The 15,320-nt window shown below is 44.4% G+C and overlaps 1 protein-coding gene across 3 annotated transcripts in view; it reads right to left on the reverse strand.

The window, feature by feature from the left end:
* Sytl3 (synaptotagmin like 3) overlaps nt 1–15,320 on the reverse strand; it is a 60,213-nt gene extending 44,893 nt beyond the window's left edge. For all 3 annotated transcript variants that reach the window (XM_026393851.2, XM_026393850.2, XM_077801976.1), the window contains exons 1-2: nt 15,211–15,320; nt 12,975–13,193 (exon numbers count right to left, since the gene is read on the reverse strand). In XM_026393851.2, the coding sequence (XP_026249636.2) occupies nt 12,975–13,193; nt 15,211–15,320 (329 nt within the window). The remainder of the gene's footprint in view (nt 1–12,974; nt 13,194–15,210) is intronic.

Consider the following 15,320-nt stretch of genomic DNA (forward strand, 5'->3'; position numbering starts at 1 on the left):
ATGTGCTGGCTGCTTGAAACTGAGGGCCTAAAGTGTGTTTTGCTCTCGACAGTTGTGACGTTTCTGGAGAAACCAGAATTGTTAATATCCTTTAGGATGTAAAAAGGGAAACAGATATTATCAATTGTTTAATAATACATCAGATGGGCTGGGGGGTGGCGTGTAGCTCAATGGGAGCATGAGGAGGCCCTGGGTTTAGGGCCCCACACAGCAAAAATATTATTACCCTAAATACATAAAATGTGTCACTAAACTTGACAACTCCTTGCCTATGCAAGTTCTTAAAAATTGAAGTTTTAACTTTTGTGGAAAGTCTTTTTTTTTTTAAATTTGATTTGTTGAAATGAATTCTCTGCTAGGATTAGGCTATAACCTAAAAAATGGACTAACATGGACTTTTATGGACTTACATGAACTCAAATAGATTTTTTTTCTTTTTTAGATGCAAGAAATCAAACCTAGGGCTTCTCACATACTAGGCAAGCACTCTACCACTGAGCTATACCCCCAGCCCCTCTAATGAACATTTTTAAAGTTAATGCTTATGAATGCTGTTAATGTAAATAAAATCACAAATATATGCCAATCTACCTTTTTAAAATTACCTATCTTTTTTCTAGCATTAGTAATTGTCAGAAGACCTCAATCAACTTTCTACCGTCATCTGGTTAGGAACTATTATTTTCTGGTTTATACATCAATGAGTAGAACAAGGAAAACCTACAGTGTTTAAAAATTTTATGACAGAATATTGACATTTGGCACCACATTAAGAATCAAAAATATGTAACACAGTCAACCATGATATATTCCTAGGGAGACAGAAAAACAGCTGATCCATAAAGTCAGAAACTCAAATATCTCACCTTCTAGATCTACACAAAATACCTTCAGGCACCGTAGCCTCTCCACAGCCTTCCCCTCTACCTTGCAGGCCAGCAGAGCATCGGAAAATCAGGGAGGGCTGGGCTGGGCTGAGCTCAGTGGAGGACTCTGGTTAACACGGGCAGAACCTGAGGTCAATCCCACAAAAAATCATCATCCTCATCAGGGAAAGCGTGGAGAGGTTAACGAGAGGTAGATTCACACCCTGTGAAGTGCTCCTGTACTGGGTGTTCAATTTCTGAGGACGTAGCAGGCCAGGTCTGATCATCAGGTGAGGTGGGCAGGAGGGGGCCTCCCGCTGGCCAGTGGACTGCCCCTCCTGGGCTGTTGCTCTGGAAGTGGTGACCTGCTGGAACTCATCTACTCTCCCACACTTCCTCACCCATGTGACCAAAGCCCTCATACCATCTGTTGAGCCAACCGGACACAGGCTGGCCTTGAGGAGTGACCATACCCACAGATGCCCAATCAAAAAGATGAAAAGCAGTCAAGGAGAGGGAGGTAAGGAAGGTGGGCACACCTGAGTAAATACATACCGCAGATACCTCTCACTGAAAGGATCTCCAGCCCCAGTTCAGGACCTATACACTGAGCAAACTAAAACCCTGGTCCCCTAGTGCCAGTCACCTAAAAGAACCATCTAATCATCTCATTTAATCTCAACTGAGTCCTCATGGAGTTTAAACAGCCAAGTTGGCCCACAGAGATTTGGGCACAAACTCAGAGTTTCTTGAGCTAATCTGAATTAATGAATGAAAGGATAAAAACATCACCATCCCTTACACTCAGACATTGCTGGTGGGACTGCAAATTGGTGAAACCACTCTGGAAAGCAGTATGGAGATTCCTCAGAAAACTTGGAATGGATCTACCATTTGACACAGCCACCCTACTCCTCAGTTTTTACCCAAAGGACTTAAAATCAGCATACTACAGTGCCACAGTCACATCAATGTTTATAGCAGCTGATTTCACAGTAGCTAAACGAGTGAACCAACCTAGATGTCCTTCAACAGATAAATGGATAACAAAAAATGTGATACATATACTCAATGGAATATTACTCAGCCTTAAAGAAGAATGAAATTTTGGCATTTGCAGGTAAATGATTATAACTAAGAATATGGTGCTAAATAAAATAAGCCAATCCCCCCAAAATAAAGGCCGAATGTTTTCTCTGATAAGTGGATGCTGATCCATAGTGGGGTGGGGATGGTGATAGGGAAGAATGAAGGAACTCTGGTTTGTGTAGAGGGAAGAGAGGGGAGGGGTGGGGCTGTGGGGATGGGAAGGATGGTAAAATGAGACAGACATTGTTACCCTAAATACATGTATGATTACACTACTGGAGAGACTGTGCACCATGTACAGCCAGAGGAATGAGAAGTTGTGCACAATATGTCAAAATGCATTCTACTGTAAAACTAATTAATTAATTTAAAAAACCCACCACCATCCTAAGCTACATGAAGACCACTGACTTTTGCACTGGAGGCCATTTCCTCTGACTGCTAGCTTTGAGCTATACCCCTGTCACCCCTTCAGACAGAACTAGCCATTATATAAGCAATTACTCCATAATGACTTTTATAAGGACTCCTGTCTACACGTGACCTGAGTTTCAGATGGAGGACCACAAAGCAACTCTTGTCTATGGGAGAAGCAAGTCAATTCTGAAGTCTCTGTCCCCCCAGGGCCAACCCAGGGTGGCATGACTCATGACAGTAACCAAAGGAAGCCTTTGATGCCTCTTCCCAGATGATTAAATCAGAATTGGGCCAGGAGAGCTTCTTGAAACATGTTAAGAGCTTAGTAGGTCAACACTTTTAGTAGGTCAACACTCTCAGGTAAAATCATGACTTGCTTATTTAAAAATTTTCAATCAATCCATAAATGCATCTCAAAAGGCAAACACATGGGGTGTGGAGAGAGCAGGAGCTGTGGAGTCAGAGGACCACCCTTCCACTAACTAGGCAGTCCCCTGCAGGAGGATTCTTAGAAGAATCGTAGCCAAGCACCTGGTGCACAGATGGTGTTTCTGGAGGTTTCAGCATCCACCTTCATGGTCTTGACCCTGCGAATGCTGTAATTTCATCAGCAAAAAAGAAACAATTGTTGAAGAGCACTACGCAAAATTCTAGTCCACAGACGTTCAACAAATGCTAAGGAGAATAGAGGATCCTAACAGAAAGCTATTTGATCTCACTACTATTACCAGTGAGCCACATGTTGGAATGCAATTTTATTTTGCATCTAAGTTACTTGCATCTGCAGAGGCATAAGCTATGGCACCTGTGCCTTATACACCAAGAAAAGTGAACATATGCAGGCGCACTGGCACATGCCTGTAATCCCTATGGCTCTGGAGGCTGAGGCAGGAGGATTTTGAGTTCAAAGCCAGTCTCAGCAATTTAGTGAGGCCCTAAGAAATTCAGTGAGACTTTGTCTCTAAATAAAATACAAAAAAAGGTGGTGCTGGGGATATGGCTAAGTGATTAAGTTCCTATGAGTTCAATCCCTGGTACAAAAAAGGAAAAGAAAAGTGAGTGTATTAAATATTAAGGTATTTTCATCAGTCAATGCAAGAGGTGGAAAGTTGGTTTGCATAATCAGAATTCATTGACTATCTGCAAAAGTCCATCTGTGCAGATCTGCTTTTCCACCAGTGCCCCAATGGCAAGGAATCCTCCAGAGAGCTCTTAAGAGGGCCCTGGAGGCTCATCAGATGCATGAGCTGAAAATAGCCAAATAAAGAAGATGGATTGTAAAACTGAGAAAAATCTAACTGCTAGTTTGTCCAACTGCTTGGGGATTCCCAGCTAGAACAGACCTGTGTGTGCACACAGTTGAAAGCTTTTACCTCAAATAATCTTGTATCTCAGATGCTTTGCAGTTACAAACCAGTGGGGTTTTTCCAGAAGCGCATCTGATCTGATTTTGACTTTCTTACAAGAAAAGAGACCAATCCTGAGTAACTATGGAGAGTCAGAGAATCTAGATGAAGATAAAGAAATGATCTCATCGAGCTGCTACCAACAGTTCTTGCAAAACATTTATAACTGTCCTTTCCTTAACTTCAGAGACAGGCAAGCCCCCAGTCACAACCCATGCCAATCACAGCCGCAGGCACTGTGAAGGTGCCCCTCTGCAGGGGGCACCCTGAGAACCAGTGATGAGGTGGGAGCCTGATGGGTAGAGCCCACAGCAGGGTGCTCTGAAGTTTAGCATGTGTCATGCCCTAGAAACGTGTGGGGTGGGGGACACACTCAGGCACCAGGAGGAGGAAGTGGCTGGCACCATGGCAGGGAGGGGCAGCACCGTGGTGAACCCACGGCCCACTGTGAGGCATTGATCAGTATTAAACTCGGTGCAAAAAGCAACAAGGACTGGGCTGCCTGAGTCTCTGATTACGAGAGTGAGTCTGGGGCTGTGACTTCTGGTTTGCTACATCTAGTTGATGAAATAAGAGAAACTCTACTGCAGCCTGACAGAGCTGTGGTGGGTCAAGGCCTGCACTGTGGGAACTGGGCCAGGTGCCAGGTGCCAGGTGCCAATCCACCTTCCCACATCACCCGAGGGGCCATGAGAGCGGCACAGGGAGGAAGGCTTATGCCGGGCAGCCGCAGCTGGGGGTCTGAGGAGACAGTAAGAGCATCAGACAAAATGCCTGGGGCAGGAGATGTGGCGTCTGGGAGACAGAGAAGTGGCCATGCTGAACCTGCGCACTAAGGGAATCACCGGTCTTCACAAACATGTCACACCACCATTGTGAAAAAGATAGGAGAAGCCAGGCTAGAGAGGAGGAGGGTCTAGGAAACTAACAGGGCCACGGCAGAGAGAAGTGCCCAGCAGGAGCAGAGAGAGGCCGCTCAGCCAGGCGCCTCCAGACCTGCAGGAGACCTGACACGCTGCAGAGAAGACCCAACAATAGCAGGACAAGGCTGACCTACCCGTCAGACATTATCACTGAAGGAACCAGTCAGGTGGCATCGAAGAATAACCAGAACAGTCAGTTCCCATCAAAGAAACCGTTAAGAGGTTGATAAACAAATTCTCAGGGCTGAATAATCAGCCCGAAGGAACATTTCTTATTCCACAACAAACACTGTGGAGAAGCTGGATGAGGGGGTACATGCCAGTCGCCCCAGCCACTGGGGAGGCTGAGGAGGAGGGTCACTGGAGCCCAGCCTCAGTGACATTGGGAGACTCCGATCTCAAGAAAAAAAGGGGGGAGGGGGAAATCAGTTGAAGAGACTTATTCCTAGACACACTTTAGGAACTATTTTTAATAACAAGGATGCGGGTGGTGGGTGGGGGGGAACAATGTCTCTAATGCATAGAAACCAAATGATAAATAAAAATTTTAAAATACCCCTGACGTCTCTATAATGTTAAATTTCAAAATATAATGAGGATGCATTTGTTGCAAATCTTTGATTAAAAGGTTGCAGTCCAGGATTTTAAAACCCAGAGAAGTCACTGCTCATGAAGGAAAGTCACTAGGAAGCACTCTCAGATATGAAAAAATATATAGTATAAGAATATAAACGATGAGTTTAGAAAACACATCTTTAGACCATGTGCTCTTCCTGGGGAAAAAATCTTGAGAAAGCACTACAGCTGATGGAAAATGAATCAAAATAAGGACTATGTGAACTGGGAAATCATGACCTCCAAGACGGGCGACAGGCTCTCCAGGAGTCAAAGTGCAGCTGGCTTAGCACACTTGTAGGACAAATAATTATAAAGCAAGACAGTAACAAGTGATCCTGGGAGGAGGAGCTCGATATCATTAAAAGTGATAACTGAGGAATACAGATATCTCAAAAATGATGGGCAAGACGATTAAAATTATTTCTACAACATGTTCACTGGGATCACACCAAGAATCACATAGGATGTGGCCCTGTCATGATCCGCAGAGCCACACTCCAGTGAGATTTCTACAGCCAGTAAGTGTCCACGAACTCGCTCGGCATCACTTGCCCACGCCCTTCCTTCAAAAGCAGCAGCCGTCCCCCACTCCAGCTTCACCAGCACGGCTGCCCTCTGACCCTGACCTGCCTGTCGCTCAGCGCCCACGGATGCCTTCCTCCACTCCTCTGTACTCTTTTTTTTTTTTTTAATAGTTCCCATACATCTTCCTGCCAAGCCCATTAATTCAATGGATCAAAAACATATTCTAAGGGCCAGGGTGATGGCTCAGTGCCTAGCATGTGCGAGGCGCTGGGTTCAATTCTCAGCACTGCATATAAGTAAATAAAATAAAGGTCCGTTGACAACAGACAACAAAAATATTAAACACACACACACACACACACACACACACACACACACTCTCATCACTGGGGCTCTGAACTTGAAGGAGTCTCCAGGGAGATCTCCTCCTCTGCTTTCCTCTTCCTGCCACCCCACCGGCTTCTTCCGAGTGCACTCACGGCCTCCACCCCAGCCTCTACCACCAACTTCCCAAACCAGACCTCAAGCCCTGCCTCATGCAGCGGCCAGCCCCTTCCCCTGCTCACAAATAGCTCCAAATGGACCTCCTATCCCACAGTCATGGCGAACTTGATGGGTCCACACTGCAACTCATAGTCTTCTCAGAACCATGGGCCAGTCTCTTTTGTCAGAAAACAAAACACCTTAGAATCACCATTTTGGACTGCCCTTACCAAGTCAGAGTACTTTTCCAAGCATAAAAGTAACAAATTTACCAGTGCCAGATTGTGGAGCCTGAGAATTCCTTTGAAATTAAATATAAAGTAACCACTGCTTGGGGAACTCCCTTCAAGGTTACAGTTTCAGTTCTTTGTTACAATTTTCTTCTTTCTTTCTTTCTTTCTTTCTTTCTTTCTTTCTTTCTTTCTTTCTTTCTTTCTTTCTTTCTTTCCCATTTTGAAAGGGAGAAGGAATTACTGTTTTCTTATCAGCTGACTTCAACACCATAGTTACAAATACGGAAATATTGATAACCGAGTGCATAGCAGATTGGCAAGCTCGAGCATTTCCTTTTAAAGGAACACTTTGTTCGTTTCCAAAACCACAGTGTAATTTGAATCTGAAAAAGGCACCCCCCAATCCTAGTCCCCTACATCGCCAAACATCACAGAGGGAGGAGGGACTTGAGAGGACAATCACAAGGGTCAGTTTTGCCATTAGGCAGAAACCCAGGGGCTGTCTTCTTTCAACAGAACGTGGGCTTAATAATGTTGATTCTGAAATATCTGCTTTAAAGGAGCAGAAGACGAAGCATCTGAAATCTATGAATCACACACTGCATGTACTTGGTATGGGAATGGGCTGTGCACAATTTACTGTGGAAATTCTCGTAAGAACCTGACCTAAAAGGAACAGCCAGCCTCCCAGCATCCTCCCAACTCCAGCACTTGGCTACCATGCACTGTGCCAGCCTGGAACGCTGCCTCCTGAGGCTGACCTTCAACTTAGAGATGGTAAAAGACACAATGAAACAGGAAGCTTACTAATTCTCAGAAAGTTATTTTAAAGGCAGGACTTGCCCTGACTAATCAAGTGCTGACCACAGAATGAATAGGACTTTCAGCAAGAATGACATACGTAATACTATGAAAACATTCTCTTCAGCAAGTACAAAATAAGCTTTTTTCCCAAAAAAGTATTCCATAAATGTCCACGTTTTTACTGCTTGTTTTGGTATTATAAGGTGTCGAATAACAAAATAATCATTACATTCAGTACATGCATAAAAAGAATATTGTGATCATCTACCATGTTCCTAAGAAAACAATGCACATATACTAAGTAAAATAGGCACGCTGTATGCAAAAACTAAAACAGATGTCAGTGCTAGGTCAGAACTAAGAAACACCATATATTACCGGGTGCGGAGGCACCCACCTGTAACCCAGGGACTCAGGAGGTTAAGGCAGAAGGATGCAAGCTGGAGGCCAGCTTCAGCAACTTAGCAGGAACCTCAGAAGTTAAGCAAATCCTATCTCAAAATACAAATAAATAAATAAAAAGGTCTAGGGATGTAACTCAATGGTAAATCACCCCTAGGTTCAATTCCTAGTACCAAAATAAAACAAAAACAAACAAAAATTAAAAATTAAAAAATCTTGGGCCAAGGATCTAGGTGAGTGGAGCCATAGAGTATTCCTTGGTGCAATCTAGTTCAGCAAGACCGAAACCTGTACAGCAAAGACAAAGCTCTTCCCTTGTGAAATCAGGAGTACATTTTCTAACCTCTGAAAGTTTTATTTTAAGCAGGAAATAATTTTGTTATAGAACCATTATTGAAACATTGCATGATTTTCCATAAAAATTCTCCCATGCAATGTAGAAAATACAATGACAACACGCTTACCTCCAAATCCTAATCAAAAAGGCACCTGAGCCAAATTAAATCCCTTATGATAAATTCCAAGATGTACGTTCACCATTTCTGCTCTGCAACACCTCAGGACTGAGAACCTGAGAACTGAGGTGATGAAGTGCCAAGATCAAGGTCTGGGTCTGTTTCCAGCTGAGCATTATGCTGCTCCCCATTGGCACCAGCTGTGGCACCAGAGGCACCCGAGTAACTAAGAAAACACCGTGAACCTGCTGCAAATTGAAACCTTAGTCTAAAATCTTCTCATTGTCTTATAAAAGTTCAGTGGCACATATATTGTTAAAATATTGAAAACATGGAGAATTTCTTGAGCAACAAGTTTTGAACCTAATCAGACCAAAGAAGTCTCACTACCAGCAAAATATCCCAATGAAAACAAAGCAAAACAAACTCTGGGGTCAGGGGTGCAGCTCAGTGGTAAAGCACTTGCGTATCACATACACAAGACCCCAGGTTCCACCCTCAGCACTACAAAATAATAATAGTAATAATAATGATAAATATACGTAATAACCTCTTGAGAATTTGTAAATGTATGATACATATTCTCAAATGAAACAGGAGCATACTCACAAATATCTGAAGAATGAATCTGTTAGGTCATAGCCAATTACAAAGCAAGTGAAAGAGCCTATGTGATAGCAATTCCTCGGCAATCTTGTACCTCAGAGATGAGCAGATATCTCTCAGACAAGTGGAATTTGAAGCCACTGCATAAAGAATTTTTTTTTTTTTTGCAGTCTTGGGGATGGAACCCAAGGCCACATGCATGCTTGACAAGTGCTCTCACTGAGCCATATCCCCAGCCCTAGAACATTATTTAAGAAGAAAAAAAAATCAGTACAAACCTAAGTCACCAAGTTCAATCTTACCTTTAAAAAAAAATGGGGCTGGGGTTGTGGCTCAGTAGTGGAGTGCTCGCCTAGCACATGCAAGGCCCTCAGTTCAATCCTCAGCACCCCATAAAAAAATAAATAAATAAAATTAAGGTATTGTGTCCAATTACAACTAAAAAAAATAATAATTTTCTTTTTTTTTTTTTAAATGAGCAGCTTGGCGTAGTGGTATATGCCTGCAATCCCAGTGACTCAGGAGGCTGAGACAGGAGGATCAAAGTCAGCCTCAGCAACAGCAAGGTGTTAAGCAACTCCATGAGACTTTGTCTCTAAATAAAATACAAAATAGGGCTGGGGATGGGATTCAGTGGCTGAGTGCCTCTGAGTTCAATACCCAGTACCCAAAAATAAATCCCAGTACCCCAAAATAAATAAATAAATTATATATATATATATATATATATATATATATATATAATGAGCAAAAACAAGCAAATAAATAGCTTAGTCTCCCTGACATTTCAACATAGTTTTATCTTGGGCCATTTCATTTTTTAAATTAATTAATTATTTTTAATTAGGTATATATGACAGCAGAATGCATTTTGATTCATTGTACACAATTGCAACACAACTTTACATTTCTCTGGTTGTACACGATGTAGGTCACACCATATGTGCAGTCACACATGTACCTAGGGTATTGATGTCCATCTTATTCCACTGTCTTTCCCGCCCCCATGTACCCTCTCTACCCTTCCTCCCATTTGCACCATCAAAGTTGGGCCATTTCACAGTAGAAACTCTCAATAAATTCCAAGGAAGGGAACCCAAGTGTTAAGCCAGGGTAGGTTCATGCTTCTGTCTGCTTTCCGTCTTCCTTCTCCCCAAGCACACCCTTCCTACTGGAGTCACCTTCTTCTGGTGGGCACCTGCCGAGGACCACACCTGCCCTCTCACTGCAGAAAGCAACGTTCAGCCAGCTTCTTGGAGCCCTCTCCACCTCCTCTTCCTTCACCGAGTTCTCCCTGTTGCTCCTCTCCCCCTTCTCTGTTTCCTCTGGTTCTCTGAAGCCTTAAGACTGCTGCAAAGCTAGCTGCTCACTGCTTGGCCAGGCCTCAGAGCAGGCTCCACTCTTCCCTCTCGTCCCTGCAGCCGAGTTCCCTCACCCCTTTTTGAACTGCCTCTCGGGTCCCCACCACTCCAGTACCAGGCTCCCACTGGGTGCTCTTCACCGCAGGGACCTTCTCATTGCCCTTTACCTTCATCTTCCGCCTCTTGAGTCCACCCAGCAGAATAACACTCTTGGTAGGGTTTTCATGGAGTAAAGAGCCTTTGCTCACCCTCCATTCCTGCTGCGGGGGACACAGCTGTTTGAGTAGCTTTGAAGACTCTGCCCTCCCACGCAAGTATCCCAGCAGGTGGCCACAGTGAGGACTCAGAGGGGACCTGGGCTCCAGGACACACTATATTATGTCTCAGCCTCCCCTTTCTCCTCCACAAAATGAGAATGAGGGTAGTAGCTCCCACTTGGGATTGTTGGAAGGTTTAAATAAAGCTGAAGGAGTACTCCAGCTACGGATGGTCTAGAAATCCGCCTCTTCTCTCCCTCCTCAGAGCTCCTCTGAGCTCCCCACCCCCAGCAGCTCTGCGATGGCAGTCCTCCAAGAGAGGTCTTTCCCTGAAAGCAGAAGCCCTATAAACATGTCCCCTGGGCCTACCACACAGCCCAGGCCAGCACAGCTCACAGGCCTTTTGCTTTACAACAATCTGTAAGTTGGTCTGTATTTTTAATTGCTACCCCAGAGCTCCCCATTCCTGAATTTAAAAACTTTCCCCCCTCATCCTGTCCTCAAAGCACTTCTTCCTGAAAAAGGAGCCTCAAGCTGAGGGAGAAGCAGGGGAGAAAAATGAGTGGGGTCAAGAGGATTTCTCAGGTCCCAGGGGGAGGCAGCGAGGAACGTCAAACAGCCTTCTGAAGTTTTACAAAGCCTTGTCTTTGGTCCTGAACCAGGAGGGCAGCCAGAAAGGACAAAGCTGGAGAGAGGACGAGGGCCGTGAAGAAGGGGCAGAGCCAAAGGAAGAAGGCAGGCGCAGATTAACAACCCACCCCCATCCCCACCACTCAGTGATGCAATTACCTCAGGTATTTTGAAAACACCCTTATTTCAAAATAAGGAAACTGGGGTTTTAGAAATGACATTTCATGTACTTAGAGAGTTACAATGCCTGGGCATCATGCCCTCTAGGACAGAGATTTCAAGATGGGTCAGCTTCCTGAGAGTTGCCTCAGCCTCTAAACTCCTGTTTTGATTTTTAATTTACACTTAATCATGAGAAGATGAAAAACTACTGAGGGATCTTGAGTCTCACCAGGCAAGGTTTATCAAATTAATTTCTTTCTTTCTTTCTTCTTTCTTTCTTTTCTCTCTCTCTCTCTCTCTCTCTCTCTCTCTCTCTCTCTCTCTCTCTTTCTCTCTCTCATGCTCTCTATCTCTCTAATTCTATCTCTCCCTCTCCCTCTTCTTCTCCCTCTCCCTTTCTTTCATGCCAGGGATTGAACCCAGGCACAGTTAACCACTGAGCTACATCCACAGCACCCCATCCACATTTTTTTTTTTTTAATTTTGAGTCAGGGTCTCACTAAGTTGCTTAGGACCTTGCTAAATTGCTGAGGCTGGCCTTCCTGCCTCAGCCTCCTGAGCCACTGAGTACTAAATTTCAAATCTAGAGCATTGATTGAAATGGGGAAGAAGGTATTTAGACCTTCCTAGAGATGATTGGAATTGTCATCTGCTCTCCTGAGGGCCCCAGGCCTGCTTCAACATCCATGTGTCCAGGGCAGCTCATAGTAGGGGCTTTGGTTTTCACTCTTGAGCTAAGAAAAGCCTAGAAGGCTCAGACTCCAGCCAACCAAAGAAACAAGGGTGACTAATGGAAGTCAGGGCGACGTGGTGAGCTGCTGTAGAATTCAGCAAGGAGATCAGGTTGAACCACTTTTCTCTTTGGTTGAATAACTGAAATACATTACACCTTGCAAAGGGACGGGAAATTAAGTAGATTAATGTCAGGGTATCAGGTAAAGACAGCCCTCCTGGTTTAGGAGAGAGAGCCTAGACACCATCCCCACTGTGTGAGCAACTCTCCACTCTGTCCCTGGGCCACCTGTACACATTTAGACGTCATTTTTCAGGTCTCTGATTACTCTCCATATTGACAATGCCTCACATTCCTCCTTCTGGTAAGCTCCATGGTGTCCTTTTTCACCCTCTCCCCCAAAAGAGACCCCTCCTATGTTTTCAAGGAATCCATGACTTGCCCATTCTTGCTTTGAATGATACTGATCCAAGGCAAATCAATATGTTGCCATTTTCAAAACAGGCAGCTCAAAAACACCAATTCTATGTTAAAATTTGTTTAAGAACCTTACCACCAAAAGGTTAAAATGAACACAGATTCAGTATTTCACCAATAGGAACCAAATCCAGTTCTTTATCTGAGTATCAAATACAGTCCAGCTAGCCTCCTGCAGAGAGGCCTCGTTGAAAGGTGCACAGGCTCCCCCTCACATTCCCTATGCCCCATTCACTCCATTTTCACTGAGGAAGATAAATTAAGGCCCTAGTCAAGTGGTCCAGATGAATCTGAACTCCAGGGTTAATCCCTCGGTAGCCTGACAAACTGCTATAAATTAACAACAACAAAAAAAACTTTTTAATATAACAGTTTTTTTTTTCAAAATAAAAGGACCCCCAAGCCACTTTGGGCACTCTGGAAGCATCTATCAATTGGTTTGAGGAATGGCTGCACTTTATTAAAGGGTTGTTTCAGGCCTCTGTGAGGCCTGGTAGTGGAGCGATCTGACCCCTGGAGATGCTCACCTTTCCTCGAAGCACACCGTGCACTTCCAGGTGGAGCTCCTCCCCAGGAACACACGGCACTCAGAGCACACACGGTGGCTGCAGCCCAGGCACACGGTCCCCCGGTTCAGCAGCAGCCCCAAGGCCCGCTGGCAGCGTGCACAGCACTTCTCCTTGTACTCATGGCTAGAGTTCCTGGCTCCTTTCCACCGGAGATGCTGCAGGTGTGTTTTCAGTTTCCTGTGGCCCACAGAGCCAAACAAGATAGGGCTGCATGGAATGCCAGGCTACAGGGCAGAGCCCACAGTACCCCGCCCGCTGCCTGTGGCATAGGAAAGGGCTTTGGCATCCGACATCCTTGGGTTTCCACCGCAACCCTTGGAGCTGAGACTCAGGGTTCTCTGAACTGTGAAGCAGATGTCAAGCTTACCACCCAGGTGTCTGCAGGGATTACGTGGCAAAGCATAAGTATTCGCCTAGCGTAGAGGAGCTAGCTGCTACTTTTGTTGTAGGTTCAGCCTTGTGTGCCCAAGAACAGCGAAAGAAGAAAAAAGACACAGAATAGGGCATCCATTCTAATAAGCAAGGCATCGAAAGATCCATAATCATAGAGCACACATCTCTGCTATAGGTGCAAGTTACTCGATAAAATTATTTAACCGATTCTATGCTTTTGCTACTTTGTTTTTAACAGGTGATCAGTGCACTTCCAGCCCCTAACTCCTCTAGACAACAGCCAGAGTGGAAAGGGACACTGTTTTATATCCCCCCCCCCAAATTGTCATTAACCAGAGCACTTGTTCATGGAATGTCTCTGTTACCTAGTTTTAGAAGAGAAGAAACAAGATTGCATCTGAAAGGTACTTTAAAATGCAACTTTCAGGGGCTGGGAATGTGGCTCAGGTGGTAGCGCGCTCGTCTGGCTCGTCGATCCTCAGCACTACATACCAACAAAGATGTTGTGTCCGCCGAGAACTCAAAAATAAATATTAAAAATTCTCTCTCTCTCAAAAAAAAAATGCAACTTTCAGTATTTGCCCTAGAAACACTGGGACTGAGTTCCTTGCCATGGTACCCATGTAACTTTATTAATGTTCAAAATGTCTCCAGATCACTGAAAGCTCTTTAATCATCAAAGAAAATGCCATTTTTGTCAGCATATTATGTTTTCTAATGGAAGAAAGTTTACAAGTAAGAACACTCTGAGAGCTTTGCAATCACAAGGGAGGATGGAAAAAGAGCACTGTACCTTCCAGTTAACCAGAAAATGTTCCTTGTTTCTCAAGCATTTGGTTGTCCAAAGTTTTACATTCTGTGTTTTTCTTGGCAGACTTCAAAAGAGTTCTGCCCTTGGATATAAAACAAAACTAAAAACACATTCCATTTGCTTTCTCTTTTCTTTTTGGTGGGGGAATTGAACCCAGGGCTTTGCACATGGTAAGCACACTCTTCTTATTTTCTAAACTTCCTGTCCCCCATAAACATTGATAAACAGGCACCAATATATTTTAAAAAGATGGACCTTAACAACTAACAGTGGACAGTTTTTTATAAATATTGTTTTTTATATATCTTTATTTAATTAATTTATTTTTTTAATGTGGTGCTGAGGATCAAACCCAGGACCTCTCACGTGCGAGGCTAGCGCTCTACCGCTGAGCCACAACCCCAGCCCCATGGACAGTTTTGATACCACCCAGTACTGCCTTATTAAGTGTTAATTCATATCAAATAGCTCCTGCATCTTAGAGACAGACAGGAAAGAAACTTTGTTGGCAAAGTAGTCAGGGACAGGCTAAGCAGGTTCGTGTGTATGCTCTGTCTTTCCTCAAAGCCAACACGGAAGCAAAGGTGGCCAAAGGAAAAAAAGAGAGCAATGGATTCCATCAGACTTGCTCTTCCACACTGCCTTCTGGTGTATTCAGGTTACACCAAAAGTAAGGTGGGAGAACTCTTAGCATTCTTTTGGGGACTTCCAGAAACTTGAAAGTGCCCCTTGGATTACTGCCCCAAAGCAGAGAAAAGGACAAGCAGACAGACAGCAACATCACAAAACGATGAGCAAGGGCAGCCTCCCTTTGTTCTTACCACCTTCCAAGTTTAGTTTGATAGCAAAAATAAGCACCCCCACGCCTTCATTCGGGCCGAGCAGTTAGTGAGCAGTAACCAGTAAGCAGGTAGCCCAAAGCCAAGCAGTAGCAGACTTGGGGCAGAAAAAGCCCAGTCTGCAGAGTGTGCCCCTCTGCAGACGACTCACCTTATCCTTTCTTCCTCTAGGCTTTGAACAGCCTGGTCACGGTGCAGGACCTGGAGAATGACCTCGAGTTCTAACTCCTTGAGGGAATCCAGATTGACTTCGTGGGCCAT

This window comes from Urocitellus parryii, chromosome 8 (genome assembly GCF_045843805.1).
Source record: "Urocitellus parryii isolate mUroPar1 chromosome 8, mUroPar1.hap1, whole genome shotgun sequence".
Classification (NCBI taxonomy): Eukaryota; Metazoa; Chordata; class Mammalia; order Rodentia; family Sciuridae; genus Urocitellus; species Urocitellus parryii.